The sequence below is a fragment of the Eschrichtius robustus genome, chromosome 7 (genome assembly GCF_028021215.1).
Source record: "Eschrichtius robustus isolate mEscRob2 chromosome 7, mEscRob2.pri, whole genome shotgun sequence".
Lineage (NCBI taxonomy): Eukaryota > Metazoa > Chordata > Mammalia > Artiodactyla > Eschrichtiidae > Eschrichtius > Eschrichtius robustus.
In genome coordinates, this window is record NC_090830.1 from 123,607,977 (window position 1) to 123,627,837 (window position 19,861).

At 40.6% G+C, this 19,861-nt stretch overlaps 1 protein-coding gene across 1 annotated transcript in view; it reads right to left on the reverse strand.

Moving 5' to 3' along the window:
* The window catches only part of ABLIM1 (actin binding LIM protein 1), a 183,862-nt gene that overhangs the window by 124,716 nt on the left and 39,285 nt on the right, over nt 1-19,861 (reverse strand). Inside the window, exon 3 of the mRNA XM_068548618.1 lies at nt 693-876. Coding sequence (XP_068404719.1) covers nt 693-876 — 184 coding nt within the window. The remainder of the gene's footprint in view (nt 1-692; nt 877-19,861) is intronic.

Here is a 19,861-nt window from a genome sequence, read left to right on the forward strand (position 1 = left end):
CATCTAAAGGTGCATCAGAAAAAATATTTTAAGACAAATATATGATATCATTTATCTGTGGAATCTAAAAAAAATGATACAAATGAATTTATTTACAAAACAGAAATAGACTCACAGACATAGAAAACAAACTTATGGTTACCAAAGGGGAAAGGAGAGGGGGAGGGATAAATTAGGAGTTTGGGATTAACAGATACAAACTACTATATATAAAATAGATAAACAACAAGGTCCTACTGTATAGCACAGGGAACTATATTCAATATCTTGTAATAATCTATAATGGAAAAGAATGTGAAAAAGATATATGTGTATATTTGTATAACTGAATCACCTTGCTGTACACCTGGAACTAACACAACATTGTAAATCAAACTGTACTTCAATAAAAAAATTTTTTTTAAAGAACAGATATTTTAAGACTAAGTACAACTCAAGGGACTTCCCTGGTGGTCCAGTGGTTAAGACTCAACGCTCCCAGTGCAGGGGGCCCGGGTTCGATCCCTGGTCGGGGAACTAGATCCCACATGCTGCAACTAAAAGATCCCATATGGCACAGCTAAGACCAGGCACAGACAAAATAAATAAATACTAAAAAAAAATAAGACTAAGTACAACTGAAGACCAAAGCGCACATTCCAAGCTTTGACAGCAGAACCCAGCGCTTCTCTGTTGGGGAAAGCCACACTTACTTGCAGATCGTACAAGCAAAGCAGTTGGGATGGTAGGTCTTGCCCAGGGCGGTCACCACCTCTCCTTCCACAAACTCCCCGCAGCCATGGCAGCGCGTGCCATACATCCTCTGGTAGTCCAGGGTGCAGAGATACTCTCCGTTCTTTATGAAGAAGCCCCCTTGGGCCAGGTCACAGCCACACACTGTGGACAGACAAGTTCACATCTGGTCATCATCTGCCAAGCTGCTGGGCAGCAGTGCCTTCTACTGCATGCTGCTAACTTACTCTATGATCTCAGCAGTATGGGGTTTGGGAGGGGGGGACTGGTACAAAGAGCTATTTATTGTTGGGCTCTGAGTTCTCTCTCTTGCCTCCCTCCCCTTTTGTTTCCCTCCCCTTTGGGAGCTGTGCAATGTCTCATGCAAGTAAAATCCACTGGCTAGGGCTCCACAGCTTCTGTGATATGTCTAAGACTCAGAGATAATCAGTCTTTGATGGAAAGATACCTTTGGCTCATGCGGTCTCAAATATGAACAAAACTGTCTCTTGCAGTGCTATTCAGGAAAGCACTGCTTGCCCACACAACTGCTTGGTTTGGACCAAAACTGTTACTGAGCTGAGTAATAAATTCCCACTACACCAAAAGCTGAAATGTCCAGTGTCTATTTTTTCACACTCTGGAAATACTTTCCCATAGTTCTAAACAATTCAGACATTTAATTTTCTCTGTGCAGTAAATAGGATAAGTCCATTATTTATATATTACAGAGAGAGATAAAAATGAAGAAGCAGAAGAGGAAAGAAAAGGGAACATGTCCAAGATAAAACTGTCATTCAGGACCTCAGCACATGCAAAAGAGGCTGCTTTGCTGTGTCTGGATTTTGGCGCCTCTTTCAAAACTGTGCAGCTGTGAATTACAGAGATGGTGCAAAAAAAGCAGGTCCTGGGATTCCAGGTCTGCATGTTCAGGCAAGACCAGAGCAGGACTCAGCAACTGGTCCAAAATTAAAGCCAAAGGCAGCCTCTGCGAGTAAAGATTTTCCACTGCCAAGTGACTGGGAAGCAACACCAAAGCTGGAAATCTCCATTCTTAACCTCTCTATTCCCAAGGTTGGATGACTCCTGTACAATTCAGGGCCTTGGGCGAAGAATCCAGGATTTGTCCAGATTATTCCTGCAAGCAGTTGGTATGGGCACTCAGCCGGGGTAGGGACGAGGTGAGTTCAGTCACTAAATTGCTTTCCTAAGGACCTACTGGCACACATGATAAGTTCCCATGACACATGAACGCATCTAGATGAACTAGTATTGAGCACAGTAAGATTCTGATGGAATCTTACTGCCCCACCCTCAGTTAGCAGTCTCTACTAGTGGCAAACTACTAAAGATATTCAAGGTGACACAAACCTACAACAAGCTTTCCACTGTGGGTTCATCTGTCTTTGTTTAGATCAACACTCCACAGCTATGACCTCCTTCTTTGCAATTTATAATCAAGTAACCCAAGATGATGGCCCGAGTCCATCATGCCTGAAAATGACCACCATATAAACCTACTGTGATCACATTACCTGGAAACCAGCTCGTTCACCACCTGCCGCCTCCCTAACCTGCCAGTCTCCCACTGTTGCCACACCTGCCTTCTCCTTACCAAATGGTCCTGTGGCTCGAGAGAACTCAAGTATGGACTAACCTCACTCTACCTGCAAATTCCTTCAACAACAATAAACACAATCCTGAGGGTCACAGGACACCTTAGAGATTTTTCTTCAATATTTTTCTATGCATTCTTTTTTATTTTCCCACAAAATGACAAAGCACTTTATGGGTAAGACTCCTCAGCTTCACTTCTTTTGATTCGTCTTTAGGGACCTCCAACCATGGTATCTGATATAAGACTGGGAACCAATTTTTGAATTATTATAAATTGAATCTAGCTTCAAACTTGGCAAATTCCCACTGATTTCACTCTTCAGTGGCGTCAAGCAGTTCCAATGACTCAGTTGCTCTTCCAAACTTGGGTATTTCTCAAAACCATGAAAGGTAACAAAATAAGGCATTTGGACTGCTAGTAATTCCCTTCAGTCTCCCTTCCAATCACCTAAGGTAGACAGAATGTAAAAATTCACAGATCCTTTATAAAAAGATCTGGTGGCAATAGGGTAATTATGGTAATACAGATTGTTGAGACAGCTTCAAAGCTAATTCTAAATGTTTTAGAAATCCCTGTGTTCACTGCTTCCTTAGGGAACCCCTGCAGCCTCTCTAGTTCACATGGCTTTGTGAAATTGACACATACTCTCCTTTAATAATAAAGTCTTTGTTTATATGAACCTAATCTAGCCTTAAAAAAATGACTTTGTAATTACTGTTGAGAGATGCCAAACTAAAATCAAACTGTGCCCCTTTGCCATTTGATTTGGCTTAGTCCTTAAATTCAAAGCAGTGGCCCAAATTGGCTTACCAAACTGTACCACTGCTTCTGGTGGTTTATACACAAGGAAACCAGCGTTTGAAAACAGACTCACAGAGGCAGGGGTCATGAAAGGCATACACAGCAAGCAGTGAGAGGGAACGTCCGTACTGCTCAGACCTAACAGTACTTAACGTTATTACATTTCCTAAGATTGGACTAGTTGGTACGTAATCTCAGATTCCTCCCTCTCCGGGCTTTACTTGCCTGTTCCTCCTCCTCCTCCTCTGACCACAACTTCTCAGTCTCCTTGGCCAGACCCCTAAATGCAAGTAACTCCCATGGATGTCACCTCCTTCCTCTCGAATACAAGGCCTCCCTGGGAACAGGTCTCATCCACTCTCAGAGCTTCAACTATGACTTTGTGTGAAGGATTCTCAAATCTATGTCTTTATCTGTGATATCTTCCCCAAGCTGGGCAGAGACGGCACACCTAACTCAAACACAGCATTGTCAACACAAACTCTACCCTCTCAGCTTCTCTGCCATCTCTTCTGAAACCTTCTGCTATTCCCACTTTTAATAAAATGGCAGCGCTATGCATTCTCCCACTCTTACACCAAAATTTTCAACTGTCCACTAAATCCAATCCATTTTCCCAAGAAAACATTTCTTTGATCCATTTCCCTCCTCTGCCTTCTTGCCATCTTTACTCAGGTCCTGGCCTTCAGCATCACTCTCTTGTATTCAAATGGCCTTATTATAACAGTTTGTGTACTGGCAAAAAAACCCCCAAAACCTGGGAACAACTCAAATTTCCATCAGTAGAGCAATAGTTGGATAAATTACGATATATCCAGTCTATGGAGTTTGTATTAAAAAGAATGGGTTAGATCAATATCTGTAACCTAGAGGCCTGTCCATGACATATTGTTAAAAGAGAAAATTTCACAAAGAATTTTAATAATCCCTTTTTTAAAAAGTCTACTTATGTTTTTATGAACGAGGAAAAGTGAGTTAAGACAAACATAGGGCTATTAAATGGGTTATCTCAGTAGGATGGAGAATTGTTAACTTTTTCTTCACATACCTATGTGTCAGCTCACTTTTTAAAATTATTTAATTTTGCTAATACACACATAACATAAAATGGACCATCTTAACCATTTTTAAGTGTACAGTTCAGTGACATTTAGCACATTCACATAGTTGTGCAGTCACCATCCCCATGCATCCACAGGACATCTTTCATCTTGCAAAACTGAAACTCTGGACCCATAAAACAATAACTCCCCATTCTCCCTCCCTCCCCCCAGCCCCTGGCAACCGCCACTCTACTTTCTGTCTCTAAGAATTTGTCTATTCCTGGTGCCTATACAGGTAGAAGCTCACTTTAATAATAAGATGTTAAGGAAAATTATCCAAACCTTGTAAACAAGGTGAAGGAGAGCAGCATGTTCCTCCAGTGTCATGCAGGAGTATTAACAGCCCACACAGAATTGTTTCATGACCCAGGGCACTGGATCTGTGTTTGACAAGCTCTTTACTACTAATTAAAAGCCTGGACTTTGAAAATTAACCATAACCTGTAGCTTCTTGTCTGGTAGATGTGCAGATGATTTCTGTCCAGATTTACTCTCCTGTTAGACCGCTAACCAGTCTTATATCTAACCCTGGCATCTTATCCCGATATCCTTTCTTGAATGCCCTTAAACCCATTCCTTTGGTTCTCCTTTGAACCAGCTTTACATTCTGCTAGTTCCTTCATTAATGAGTTGACTAAATCTCTGGTACATGTTCATTCCATATTTGTATGAGAGTCATGTATTTAACTTCTTGAAAACTACACTTCGACAAAGGAGTTACTCTTTTTAACCCAAAATATCTAAAGGTGAACATTTTAAAAATTAAAAAAAACTTTTGGTCTGTTTAATATTAACAGCTTAGCGAATACTTTTAACTGGTGGCGCAAAGTAAAACTTTCCCATCCAAATGATCACACAATCCCAATTAGTAAGGTCGAACTTCAGTAGGGTCTGTTTAGGTTTTTAACTCTGGATGCTCCTTTTGTCTTTACTTTGGTTGAAAGTTAACATATGCCCAGGGAAAAGCATAGATTCCTTTCATTAAAAAATAGAGCTGCCACTTGAGGACACGGGGAGGGGGAAGGGTAAGCTGGGACGAAGTGAGAGAGTGGCATGGCCATATATAAACTAATAAATGTAAAATAGATAGCTCATGGGAAGCAGCTGCAATAGCACAGGGAGATCAGCTCAGTGCTTTGTGACCACCTAGAGGGTGAGCATAGGGAGGGTGGTAGGAAGATGCAAGAGGGAGGAGATATGGGGATATATGTATATGTATAGCTGATTCACTTCGTTATAAAGCAGAAACTAACACACCATTGTAAAGCAATTATGCTCCAATAAAGATGTTAAAAAAAACACAGAGCTGCCAGTGAAAGAGATTAATCAATTGCTTTCTTCTCATGATCAATTATTTAAAACATGTCCCACTCAACTCAAGGCCCCCCTGGATCTTGCCTGCTTTGCTATCACTAAAGCATGGCCACAAACAGTCATATGTCTTGCAGGTGTGACACCCCTGAATTCATTCTCTGCAAACCAAGGCATTCCATTAACTAGTTAAGTAGGAATATGTACATCGAAGCAATTTTATATAAAAGTTGTGAAAATAGTAACAGCACATTTAAAAAATCTTACATCTTTTAAAAAAAAGTTAACAGGAGCTGCTTGTGTTGTAAAAATACCACAGAACAGGAGGCGAACAAAGTACGGAGGTGTCAAATAAGGGTGAAAACAGCATAGTATTCTAGCGGCATGAACAGGGTTGTAGTAGCAACTATTCCTTCAACTTTCTAAAAACAGCAGTTACATTTTATGTTGCAACAAATTCATTTCAGAGACAGTCCATCTGTCAACTAGTTCATACTGCCAGAAATGTAGGAGAATAGGTAATACTTAAAACTCTGCCCAAAGGTTGCTTGGAGGTAAAATGCAAGAGACATTTTCTTCATCTAGATCTGGAGATTGAACATCTCTGCTGGTCTCATTGGTGTTTTTTTTTTTAATTAATAGCTACTTTATTTATTTACTTATTTTTGGCTGTGTTGGGTCTTCGTTTCTGTGCGAGGGCTCTCTCTAGTTGTGGCAAGCGGGGGCCACTCTTCATCGCGGTGCGCGGGCCTTTCACTATCGCGGCCCCTCCCGTTGCGGGGCCCAGGCTCCAGACGCGCAGGCTCAGCAGCTGTGGCTCACGGGCCCAGTTGCTCCGCGGCATGTGCGATTTTCCCAGACCAGGGCTCGAACCCGTGTCCCCTGCATTAGCAGGCAGATTCTCAACCACTACGCCACCAGGGAAGCCCCTCATTGGTGTTTTAATCAATTCATCCTAGTGAGAGAGGGAGGGATGTCAAGCAAACGTAATCAATTCAGTTTTGAGCAACGTAAGAATTCTAATTGGGGGCCTGGAGCCTTAGGTGGGTTCTTTCTTCTCTTTTCTAGGGCAGGTGCTGGTTTTGTGGTCTGGCACTCTGCCAGCTGGTCAGCCCATCACAGGGCATGAAGAGCCCTTCTGAACTTGCCCCAGGGAAATGAAGGCTTTTCATGGCAGGATCTGGGTTACACCCGCTCATTTCTGGCGATAAGGGCCATGTGCTTGCTTTCCTTCTTTCTTTCTTTCTTCTCCTTTCTTCCTTTCTTTCTTTCCTTCTTTCCTTCCTTCTTTCTTATTTTTTACATTATTTTTATTTTTTTGTCCAGTTTTATTGAGATATAATTGACATACGGCACTGCACAAATTTAAGGTGTACAGCATAGTGATCTGATTTACATACATCATGAAATGATTATCACAATAAGTTTAGTGAACATCCATTATCTCATATAGATACAAAATTAAAGAAATAGAACATTTTTTTCTTGTGATGAGAACTCTTAGGATTCACTCTTTTAACGACTTTCATATACAACACACAGCAGTGTTAACTATATTTATCATGTTGTACATTACATCACTAGCACTTATTTATCTTATAACTGGGAGTTTGTACCTTTTTATTGCCTTCATCCAACTCCCCCTCCCCCTCCCCCCACCTCTGGTAACCACAAATCTGATCTCTTTCTCTATGAATGTGTGTGTTTGTTTTTGAAGTACAACTGACCTACAACACTATGCTAGTCATTTATTTTTTTAAATAAATTTATTTTATTTATTTTATTTTTGGCTGCACTGGGTCTTCGTTGCTGCACGTGGGCTTCTCATTGCCGTGGCTTGTCTTGTTGCAGAGCACGGGCTCTAGGCGTGCAGGCTTCAGTAGTTGTGGCACACGGGCTCAGTAGTTGTGGCTCGCAGGCTCTAGAGCGCAGGCTCAGTAGTTGTGGCCCATGGGCTTAGTTGCTCCAGCATGTGGGATCTTCCCAGACCAGGGATCAAATCCATGTCCCCTGCATCGGCAGGTGGATTCTTAACCACTGTGCCACCAGGGAAGCCCACTATGCTAGTTCTTGTTACTCAACTTAGTGATTTGATATTTCTATACATTTCAAAATGACCACCACAATAAGTCCAGTTACAATCTCTCACCACAGGAAGATATTACATAATTATTGACTATATTCCCCACACTGTACATTTCATACGGGTGACATTTATTTTGCAGCTGGAAGTTTGTACCTCTTAATCTCCATCACCTATTTATCTTCTCCCCCTTCAACCCTCCCCCAAGCATGTGCCTCTTTGTTCTCTGTATCTATGACTCTGTTTCTGTTTTGTTATTTGCTATTTGTTCATTTGTTTTGTTTTTAGATTCCACACAAAAGTGAAATCATACAGTATTTGTCTTTCTCTGTCTGACTTATTTCACTTAGCATAATGCCCTCCAGGCCCATCCATGTTGTCGCAAATGGCAAGATTTCACTCTCTTTTATGGCTGAGTAATATTCCATTGTGTATATACATCACATCTTTTTTATCCATTCATCTATTGATGGGCATTTAGGTTGCGTCTATACTTTGGCTACTGTCAATAATGCTGCAATGAGCATAGGGGTGCATGTGTCCTTTCTTTTTTTAAATTGAAGTATAGTTGATTTACAATGTTGTGTTAATTGTTGCTGTACAGCAAAGTGATTCAGTTATGGGTGCATGTATCTTTTCTAATTAGTGTTTTTGTTTCCTTCAGATAAATACCCAGGAGTGGGATTGCTGGATCATATGGTAGATCTATTTTTAGTTTTCTGAGGAACCTCCATGCCGTTTTTCATAGTGGCCACACCAATTTACATTCCCGTCAACAGCATACGAGGGTTCCCTTTTCTCCACACCCTAAAAGGGCTATGTGGTCTAGAAGTTCTGCTTTACAGGTGAAACCCCACTCTACCTGGCCTGGGCCAGCACTAGCCCTGCCTCCTCTTAGGCTGCCATGGGCAGAAGCAGGGCTGGGATGGACGCAGGGTACGCAACTCTCAAACACTTCATGGGTGGATCTGCACCGTGAGTATCACATACCTCCCATCCTCTTCATCCATCCTCTACTCCAACTAAATTTTAAAAGAATTTTATTTCACCCAAGATGTTATTCTGTTCATTTCCTCAAACCCTTTTTTCATAGAAAATACAAAGGTAGACTTTGACATAGGATCTTCCCAAACCACTCCCAATTCTATTACAGGGTGGGGTCTCACTGAATCAGATTCTGCTCTGAAATCCAGAGCAGTGTGTTTGAAAGCACCATACACCGTAGCTCCAAAGTACTACATGCTGTCGCCCAGAGTTCAAAATAGCTGAACAGAGACTCATAAACAATAATAAGAGGGGGCAGCTTCCACCAAAAATAACTATTAGCTAATGCATCACCCTGGAAGCAAATACTAAGCCTCAAAAACATATTTAAATAGTTTTCACCTTAACTTCTAAATGCTCAGTGAAATTGATGATCATTTCTGGGAAAGAAGATAGTTAGAAAGAAGATAGAAGTCCAACCAGATGGCAAAATGAGACCCCAGAGCCAGGCATTTGAGGGGCTGTATTAATTCCAAGTCTGAGTTTACAATAATAACTAAAGAGACTTGGCTGAAAAGGAAACATTTAGGAACCTCTTTTACTAATAAAATCTTCAACTACAAAGTAAGTTTGTTTTTAATGCTTGTTGTGGATTAATTATGTTAATCCACATTAATTATAACCAGCTCAAATAACAAAGATATCACCCAGAATAATATCTCTCACTCAGTGTACTGTTTTGTTTTGGTTTTGGCCCATAACACAAAACAAGTATGAAAGTCTTCTCTGATAGCATAGATTACTTAATAATTAGGAAAGATCATGTATAAATGCTGAAAATGTGCACAAGGAAGAAGTGAAAGGCTGGCCAGACTTAATAGGACCTTGCTTATCCCAGGTAAGCCTACCTCAGACTAGGCCACCCACTGGAATTTTGAACCCACAGGTAAATTTTAAGGTCTATATTCTCTCCTCTCCCTTTCCCTTTTTCAGTCCCCAGAAAGAGCTCAGTCATGTATCTTTGCCTTTTATGAACTCCCAGACACTAAGGACAGAGCCTCCATGAGAATTATATGTGTATCTATAAGCCGACCCTGCAGAAGACAGATAAAGGCACAGATGCATAGCCATTTTTACCAGCAACCACAAAAAAGCAGTTAGCATGGGGTCTATTAACCCTCTTAATGGGCTCTTTTTCTCTGGTTTCTCCTGCCCAATCTACCCTGCACACCTCCTCCCAAGTATTATGGTAAAAGACCTCCTGCTTCACTCTGCAAACACTTTGACCTTGCATCTAAGGCCCTGGCATCTACCAAACATTCATCTGACTCTTCTTGATCATCAGCGCTTTATTCCAGTCAAACCGGCCCCCCCATCCCCCTGCCGGATAGACACCTCCTCCCACCTCCTGCCAACACCCATACCAACCCCAGCCAGCCTCCCAGGCCCCACTCAGGTTTGACCTTGTGATGAAGCTGATGGTTTCTTCCAGTCCCCTCTGGCTCTGCTTTCTCTGGGCTCAGAACAATTATTAACGTTTGACTCTTAATATACGCTATCTTGTACCTTATACTGCCATTGAGATTTTCTCCTTATTTCAGTTGCAAGTTTATTAAAGGCAAATACCACTTCTTATGCTGTTTTATATCTTCCATGATACTTAGAGAGATGGAAACTTATTGTCCCTTTCCTCCTATTTCATATTGCTTTAAACCAGGACAGTGTGGGCAGAACCAAGTTGCTCTGGCACAGTGTAAAGAAGGAGCCAGTAATCCTGTCTTTGCTTCTGCAAGTACCAAATTGGCATCAAAATAGTGGTGCCAAGGTAGTAACTCCACTCTCTCTCAGCTTCTTGAGTCTTTTAAGACTCTGAACTTCCTTCACAACTGAAATTGACTGTAACTCAACAACTCAAGAGACCGTTTCAATTCACATGTGCTATGTGTAGGGTCACACTATAGCTCTGCTTTGGGCTCACAATACCAAGAAGGTCCTGATTACAGAGAATAAGACTGTGACTGGTTATGTGCTCCATAATTTAAGGTGCATGAAAAGAAACTAGAATGGGATCACAGAGTAGCAACAGGAGTAATTAAAGGGCTGGGAGAGAACAGCTAAGGAAAAAAAAAAGGTAAATGGAATTGGGATTAAACCAAAGAAAAGAGGTCAGGGTAATTATGGTCTTCAAGTGTATGGTGGGTTATTTTAAGGAAATCAATAATCAGCTCTTTTCCATCTAAAGGACAAACTGGGGGAACATGTGCTTTACATGTACCAAGAGATCAGGTTAGATAAGCTTATAGCTATAACCATAGACGTGATTACAAATGAGAACAGGCTCTTGAAAGAGGCTATACTATATCTATGGTTAGAAAATATTTATGACAGAATAAATGGCCTTTCCATTCAGGATAGAAGAGTACTTATCCTTTTCGGTATGGACAATATGATAATGTTACTTTCTTGACCCATACAGCTAGATCAAATCATAGAGATTACATTGCAATGAAAAGAGCATCAAATTTATCATTTTATCAGCACCTAAAGTACCATTTTGGAAATGAGATACAAACATGAAGAGTTAGTTCTTATAGCATATAAATTAGATAATATAATTTTACTTAAAAAAAAAACTAAACACAGAAAACTCTTAATCTGTATGTTCAACCCACCCACCCCTCGGTTTTCATCCACTTTACTCCGTAAAATCCTTGCACTTTATAAATACACATGTTCTACATGGAATGATCCTGGTCTGGTAAACATCTTATAAACCCAAAGATGGCAAAAATGGAAAGGGCTATTGGAGATGGGATGCTTTTCCCAAGCCCTTTCACAGAACCCAGTCTTTAAAGACTAATTCTTGCAAAATATATTGCAATTCATTGACATCAGTAGAAGTTGTAACCCAGATTTTCTAATAGTTTTAGATAAACACTTTAAAAATAATTTTGATGTTCATGGGCTATGAACATCAAAAGGTAGCATTTCCCACACCCTCTAACACACAGTTAAGCCTCACATTGCGAAGTGGCAACAGTCTCTATTAAGACATATTCTGTATGCAGATTTCTGCCAATGCTATCTTGAGAGACGAGCTCATGTGATCTGATTTTTAAAAATTTCCACAGACGTCCAATGTTCAGAAGTCTTTTTAAAACTATGTGGCTATAAATAACATACAACACTAGTTCCATTTTTGAAATGGAATAAAGTTACTCTAATTAATGTTTAAAATGCCATCTTTCAAATGACAGTAGGAGGGTTATGGCTCCATTCATTTCCAGCAGGAAGCTTGCTTCCCCAAATGAAGGCCAGTGTCAACTCCAGACATACCCCTGTCTCCATCACCTTGAACAAAGCAGCCCCTACCCCTGACCACAACTAGCATGCTCCCCCTTTCCGGTCCTGGGAAGGTTATTATGTTTTCTGGAGCATCCGTGTTTTATCATATCTTGTCCCCTCCTTGGCAACATCCCTGGACCATTCAGCTCTAGGTGGTCTCTGCAGTCTTGGACTCACTGCACCTGTGCTCTGGACCACTCACCTGCACCTGTCCTGCTACCAGCCATGGTTCCTCTAGTAAGCACACTGCTTGCCACCAGATCACAAGCTCTTTAGGGGTAGGCATCATGTTATAAATACCTTTCAGACCTCCACAGCCTAGCATGGTGAATGGACAGATGATAGATGCTCTATAAACATTTCACATGGTAAACATTTGAAGGCCATCAAGTGTCGATATTCCCAGATTGATTTATGCCAAAATTTAAGTGACTTTTAGTAAGAAAAGAATGCAAATCTACTCTTTGGAATAATGAAGTCCATTTAGAGGACTTTTATTACAAGGAAAAATTCAGTGGCTACTGTACTTTCATCCTTTACACGGCAGCTAAAATTTCTCTTCCAGGAGAGATGGGGGTGGGGTAGGAAAGCCTTTCCTGACCACCTGCCCATCCCCCCACCACAAACACATTGAGATCCTCCTGTTACAAGCTCACATTTTTGCCCGGGCAGATCTTCTCATTTTCCCTTTATTGCACCAATGACAGTCGGTAAGTCATAGTTTTATGATTATTTCAATGTCTGATTAATAGCTTGTCTTAGTCCATTCAGGCTGCTATAACGAAATACCACAGACTGGGTGGTTAATAAACAATTGAACTTTATTTTTCACAGTTCTGGAGACTGTGAAGTCCAAGATCAAGTTGACAGCTGATTCAGTGTCTGGTGAGAGCCTGCTTCTTGGTTCAGAGAGCAGTCTTCTCATTAGGTCCTCATATGGCAGAAGGGATGAGGGAGCTCTTTGGGGTCTCTTGTATAAGGGCACTAATCCCATTCATGAGGGCTCATCCTCATGACCTAATCACCTCCCAGAGGCCATACTTCCTAACACCATTGGGGATTGGGTTTCAACATATGAGTTTGGGAGGAACACAAACATTCAGTCTATGGAATACCACTATGAAGGCAGAGGTCATGTCTAACTTATATGTATAACCTGATTGTGTATGACTTATTCTTGAGTGCCTCGGCACTTGAAAAAAAAACTATTTGTTGAGGGACTTCCCTGGTGGTGCAGTGGTTAATAATCCGCCTGCCAATGCAGGGGACACGGGTTCGAGCCCTGGTCTGGGAAGATCCCACATGCTGCGGAGCAACTAAGCCTGTGCACCACAACAACTGAGCCTGCACTCTAGAGCCCGTGAGCTGCAACTACTGAGCCCACGTGCCAAGAGCCCGTGCTCTGCAACAAGAGAAGCCACTGCAATGAGAAGCCCGCGCACCGCAACAAAGAGTAGCCCCCGCTCACCACAACTAGAGAAAGCCCGCACACAGCAACGAAGACCCAACACAGCCAAAAATAAAATAAATAAAATAAATAAATTTTAAAATATATATTTGTTGAATAAACAAATGTTACCGTTTATCCTCAGAATTTATTGTACACCCTATAGGTTAGCCAGCGTTTTCATCATTGATAGTCATTTGACTGCAGTCTTCAGCTTTGAACTTATGGGTGCAGATAAATTATATATCAGGGAGTTCTATACCTTTGCTTCTTTTGCCCCATTCAGAATTTCATAGGACATATCTCGATACTGTGACTTTTTCCATCTCCATATTACTTGTCAGGTATGTTTAGAGCATAAATTTTAAAAAATATTTATTTTATTTTATTTATTTATTTGGCTGTGTTGGATCTTCATTGAGGTATGGGGGATCTTAGTTCCCCGACCAAGGATCGAACCCTCGTCCCCTGCATTGGAAGGCGGATTCTTTATCACTAGACTGCCAGGGAAGTCCCTAGAGCATAAATTTTCATATCTACTTTTTAGCTGAACGTTTCCTGAATTCTATATTTAATGATGCTGTTCTAAAGAAAAGCCCAATTCCTGTGAATTTCATAGGCCATGAAGGGCCATGACCAGGGAATCCTTATCTGGATGTTTCTGAACAGGCTACTTATATACTCTCCCCCCTGCCAACATCCCACTACCAATTCAAAGCCCATGTCCAACAAAGCAGCGGTCCTCAAATTTGGTGAACTGGTTGGAAATGCTAGACCCTGACCACTGAGATGCTGATCAGGGAGACTGGGGTGAGACCAGGAATCTGAATCGTTAACCAGCATCAGGGTTACTCTGGGGTAGGTGATTCTTGGATCACACTTTATCAGCTCTGACCTAAATGGTTTTATAAGTTTAAGCCTCTCCAGGTAGCTTTCACACCATATACATATCTCCTGATACATCACATCTATTGAGGTTCTCCCACTTCTCATGAAATGTTCAATGAATAAAGAGAAGCTCAGAGTTTTAGAAGCTTTGAGACACAGCAGAAAGGTGATCACTGGCTCTTAGGTACACTGTTAACACTCTTTCCTGGAGGGAAAGTAGGACTGACTCAGTGGCACTGCACAGCCCACTGGAGGCAGATGATGGGACCCTGGGGGGACCTAGAGCAAAAGGCTAAGGGGAATTTGTTTGAGTCACAGAAGGACCCTTGAAGTTACCTCACAAATGCCTTTCCATCATGCAGAAAGGTGACTCAAGTCTCTCTGCTTGGGTTTAATGTGGATAAGAGGGTTTTAGGGTGCTTACCTCATTTGGGAATTGGTTGATCTTATCAACCAAGGAAGAATTCCAAAAGAAATCCTACTTTTGCCCTGTAGCTGTCACTCAGTAGATAATACCCCTCTAGATGCTATCAAATCCCTTCTCAGATTAAATCAAAGAAAAAGAAATGAGGGACTTTCCTGGTGGCACAGTGCTTGAGAATCCACCTGCCAATGCAGGGGACATGGGTTTGAGCCCTGGTCCGGGAGGATCCCACATGCCGTGGAGCAATTAAGCCCATGCACCACAACTACTGAGCCTGTGCTCTAAAGCCTGCGAGCCACAACTACTGAGCCCATGTGCCACAACTACTGAGGCCTGCGCGCCTAGAGCCCATGCTCTGCAACGAGAGAGGCCACTGCAATGAGAGGCCCGTGCACTGCAGCAAAGACCAGCCCCAACTTGCCGCAACTAGAGAGAGCCCAGGGGCAGCAACGAAGACCCAACATAGCCAAAAATAAGTAAAAAAATAAATTTATTTTAAAAAAGAAAGAAAGAAAGAAACGACCATGGTAGAGTCAATTCTTACTTTTCAAATTGCAACCAAAATTCACTAATTCAATCTCATTAGTGGCAGACAAACCTCACCATAGCAGTTTAAAAGTTGGACTACATTTACGTAAGTGCAGTTTTTCTTCTTTTCAGTAGATGTCATGATTATAATATCGTATAACATTTGAGTCCCAAGACTACACTAAAAACAGCCTCATCACTTCAGATGCAAATCCAAGTCTTATATCAGAATCACTGTTCCCCAAACTTTCCCAATTTCACTCATGTACCACCTTCACTATTTTTTTTGCCATAGTTTTTGTTTCCTTAATGCCTTTTAAAACATCAGCTCACTTTTTTTTTTTTTTAGGTGAAGCAGACATTTTTATTCATTAGATTTAACCAGAGTTGATATTATAGTCTTCTTATTTTTTTAACATCTTTATTGGATTATAATTGCTTTACAGTGGTGTGTTAGTTTCTGCTGTATAACAAAGTGAATCAGCTATACATATACATATATCCCCATATCTCCTCCCTCTTGCGTCTCCCTCCCAACCTCCCTATCCCACCCCTCTAGGTGGTCATAAAGCACCGAGCTGATCTTCCTGTGCTATGCAGCTGCTTCCCACTAGCTATCTATTTTACATTTGGTAGTGTATGTAAGTCCACGCCACTCTCTCACTTGGTCCTAGCTTACCCTTCCCCCTTCCCTTGTCCTTAAGCCAATTCTCTATGTTTGTGTTTTTATTCCTGTCCTGCCCCTAGGTTCTTCAGAACCTTTTTTTTTTTTTAGATTCCATATATATGTGTTAGCGTACGGTATTTGTTTTTCTCTTTCTGACTTACTTCACCCTGTATGACAGACTCTAGGTCCATCTACCTCACTACAAATAACTCCATTTCGTTTCTTATTACGGCTGAGTAATATTCCATTGTATATATGTGCCACATCTTCTTTATCCATTCATCTGTCAGTGGACACTTAGGTTGCTTCCATGTCCTGGCTATTGTAAACAGAGCTGCAATGAACATTGTGGTACATGACTCTTTTTGAATTATGGTTTTCTCAGGGTATATGCCCAGTAGTGGGATTGCTGGGTCATATGGTAGTTCTATTTTTAGTTTTTTAAGGAACCTCCGTACTGTTCTCCATAGTGGCTGGAGAACAGCCATCAATTTACATTCCCACCAACAGTGCAAGAGTGTTCCCTTTTCTCCACACCCTCTCCAGCATTGACTGTTTCTAGATTTTTTGATGATGTCCATTCTGACCAGTGTGAGGTGATACCTTGTTGTAGTTTTGATTTGCATTTCTCTAATGATTAGTGATGTTGAGCATCCTTTCATGTGTTTGTTGGCAATCAGTATATCTTGTTTGAAGAAATGTCTATTTAGGTCTTCTGCCCAGTTTTGGACTGGACCGTTTTTGTTTTTTTTTTTTTTTAATTTTATTTACTTATTTATTTCTTTTTGGCTGTGTTGGGTCTTCGTTTCTGTGCGAGGGCTTTCTCCAGTTGCGGCGAGTGAGGGCCACTCTTCATTGCGATGCGCGGGCCTCTCACTATCGCGGCCTCTCTTGTTGCGGAGCACAGGCTCCAGACGCGCAGGCTCAGTAATTGTGGCTCACGGGCCTAGTTGCTCCGCGGCATGTGGGATTTTCCCAGACCAGGGCTCGAACCCGTGTCCTCTGCATTGGCAGGCAGATTCTCAACCACTGCGCCACCAGGGAAGCCCTGGACTGTTTTTTTTTTTTTTGATATTGAGCTGCATGGGCTGCTTGTATATTTTGGAGATTAATCCTTTGTCAGTTGCTTCATTTGCAAATATTTTCTCCCATTCTGAGGGTTGTCTTTTCGTCTTGTTTATGGTTTCCTTTGCTGTGCAAAAGCTTCTAAGTTTCATTAGGTCCCATTTGTTTAGTTTTGTTTTTATTTCCATTTCTCTAGGAGGTGGGTCAAAAAGGATCTTGCTGTGATTTATGTCATAGAGTGTTCTGCCTATGTTTTCCTCTAAGAGTTTTATAGTGTCTGACCTTACATTTAGGTCTTTAATCCATTTTGAGTTTATTTTTGTGTATGGTGTTAGGGAGTGTTCTAATTTCATTCTTTTCCATGTAGCTGTCCAGTTTTCCCAGCACCACTTATTGAAGAGGCTGTCTTTTCTCCATTTTATATTCTTGCCTCCTTTGTCAAAGATAATGTGACCATATGTGTGTGGGTTTATCTCTGGGCTTTCTATCCTGTTCCATTGATCTATATTTCTGTCTTTGTGCCAGTACCATACTGTCTTGATTACTGTAGCTTTGTAGTATAGTCTGAAGTCAGGGAGCCTGGTTCCTCCAGCTCCATTTTTCTTTCTCAAGATTGCTTTGGCTATTCGGGGTCTTTTGTGTTTCCATACAAATTGTGAAATTTTTTGTTCTAGTTCTGTGAAAAATGCCATTGGTAGTTTGATAGGGATTGCATTGAATCTGTAGATTGCTTTGAGTAGCATAGTCATTTTCACAATGTTGATTCTTCCAATCCAAGAACATGGTATATCTCTCCATCTGTTGGTATCATCTTTAATTTCTTTCATCAGTGTCTTATAGTTTTCTAGGTCTTTTGTCTCCTTAGGTAGGTTTATTCCTACGTATTTTGTTCTTTTTGTTGCAATGGTAAATGGGAGTGTTTCCTTAATTTCTCTTTCAGATTTTTCATCATTAGTATATAGGAATGCAAGAGATTTCTGTGCATTAATTTTGTATCCTGCTACTTTACCAAATTCATTGATTAGTCCTAGTAGTTTTCTGGTAGCATCTTTAGGATTCTCTATGTATAGTATCATGTCATCTGCAAACAGTGACAGCTTTACTTCTTCTTTTCCGATTTGGATTCCTTTTCTTTCTTTTTCTTCTCTGATTGCTGTGGCTAACACTTCCAAAACTATGTTGAATAATAGTGGTGAGAGTGGGCAACCCTGTCTTGTTCCTGATCTTAGTGGAAATGGTTTCAGTTTTTCACCATTGAGAACGATGTTGGTTTTGGGTTTTTCATATATGGCCTTTATTATGTTGAGGTAAGTTCCCTCTATGCTTACTTTCTGGAGGGTTTTTATCATAAATTGGTGTTGAATTTTGTCGAAAGCTTTTTCTGCATCTACTGAGATGATCGTGTGGTTTTTCTCCTTCCATTTGTTAATATGGTGTATCACATTGATTGATTTGTGTATATTGAAGAATCCTTGCATTCCTGGGATAAATCTCGCTTGATCATGGTGTATGATCCTTTTAATGTGCTGTTGGATTCTGTTTGCTAGTATTTTGTTGAGAATTTTTGCATCTATATTGATCAGTGATATTGGCCTGTAGTTTTCTTTTTTTGTGACACCTTTGTCTGGTTTTGGTATCAGGGTGATGGTGGCCTCACAGAATGAGTTTGGGAGTGTTCCTTCCTCTGCTATATTTTGCAAGAGTTTGAGAAGGATAGGTGTTAGCTGTTCTCTAAATGTTTGATAGAATTCGTCTGTGAAGCCATCTGGTCCTGGGCTTTTGTTTGTTAGAAGATTTTTAATCACAGTTTCAATTTCAGTGCTTGTGATTGGTCTGTTAACATTTTCTGTTTCTTCCTGGTTCAGTCTTGGAAGGTTGTGCTTTTCTAAGTTTTTGTCGGCTTCTTCCAAGTTGTCCATTTTATTGGCATATAGTTGCTTGTAGTAATCTCTCATGATCCTTTGTATTTCTGCACTGTCAGTTGTTACTTCTCCTTTTTCATTTCTAATTCTATTGATTTGAGTCTTTTCCTTTTTATTTGTGATGAGTCTGGCTAATGGTTTATCACTTTTGTTTATCTTCTCAAAGAACCATCTTTTAGTTTTATTGATCTTTGCTATCATTTCCTTCATTTCTTTTTCATTTATTTCTGACCTGATCTTTATGATTTCTTTCCTTCTGCTAACTTTGAGTTTTTTTTGTTCTTCTTTCTCTGCTTGCTTTAGGTGTAAGGTTAGGTTGTTTATTTGAGATGTTTCTTGTTTCTTGAGGTAGGATTGTATTGCTATAAACTTCCCTCTTAGAAATGCTTTTGCTGCATCCCATAGGTTTTGGGTCGTCATGTTTTCATCGTCATTTGTTTCTAGGTATTTTTTGATTTCCTCTTTGATTTCTTCAGTGATCTCTTGGTTATTTAGTAACGTATTGTTTAGCCTCCACGTGTTTGTATTTTTTACAGTTTGTTTCCTGTAATTGATATCTAGTCTCATAGCGTTGTGGTCAGAAAAGATACTTGATACAATTTCAATTTTCTTAAATTTCCCAAGGCTTGATTTGTGACCCAAGATATGATCTATCCTGGAGAATGTTCTATGAGCCCTTGAGAAGAAAGTGTATTCTGTTGCTTTTGGATGGAATGTCCTATAAATATCAATTAAGTCCATCTTGTTTAGTGTATCATTTAAAGCCTGTGTTTCCTTATTTATTTTCATTTTGGATGATCTGTCCATTGGTGAAAGTGGGGTGTTAAAGTCCCCTACTATGATTGTGTTACTGTTGATTTCCTCTTTTACGGTTGTTAGCATTTGCCTTATGTATAGAGGTGCTCCTACGTTGGGTCAATAAATATTTACAATTTTTATAGCTTCTTCTTAAATTGATTCCTTG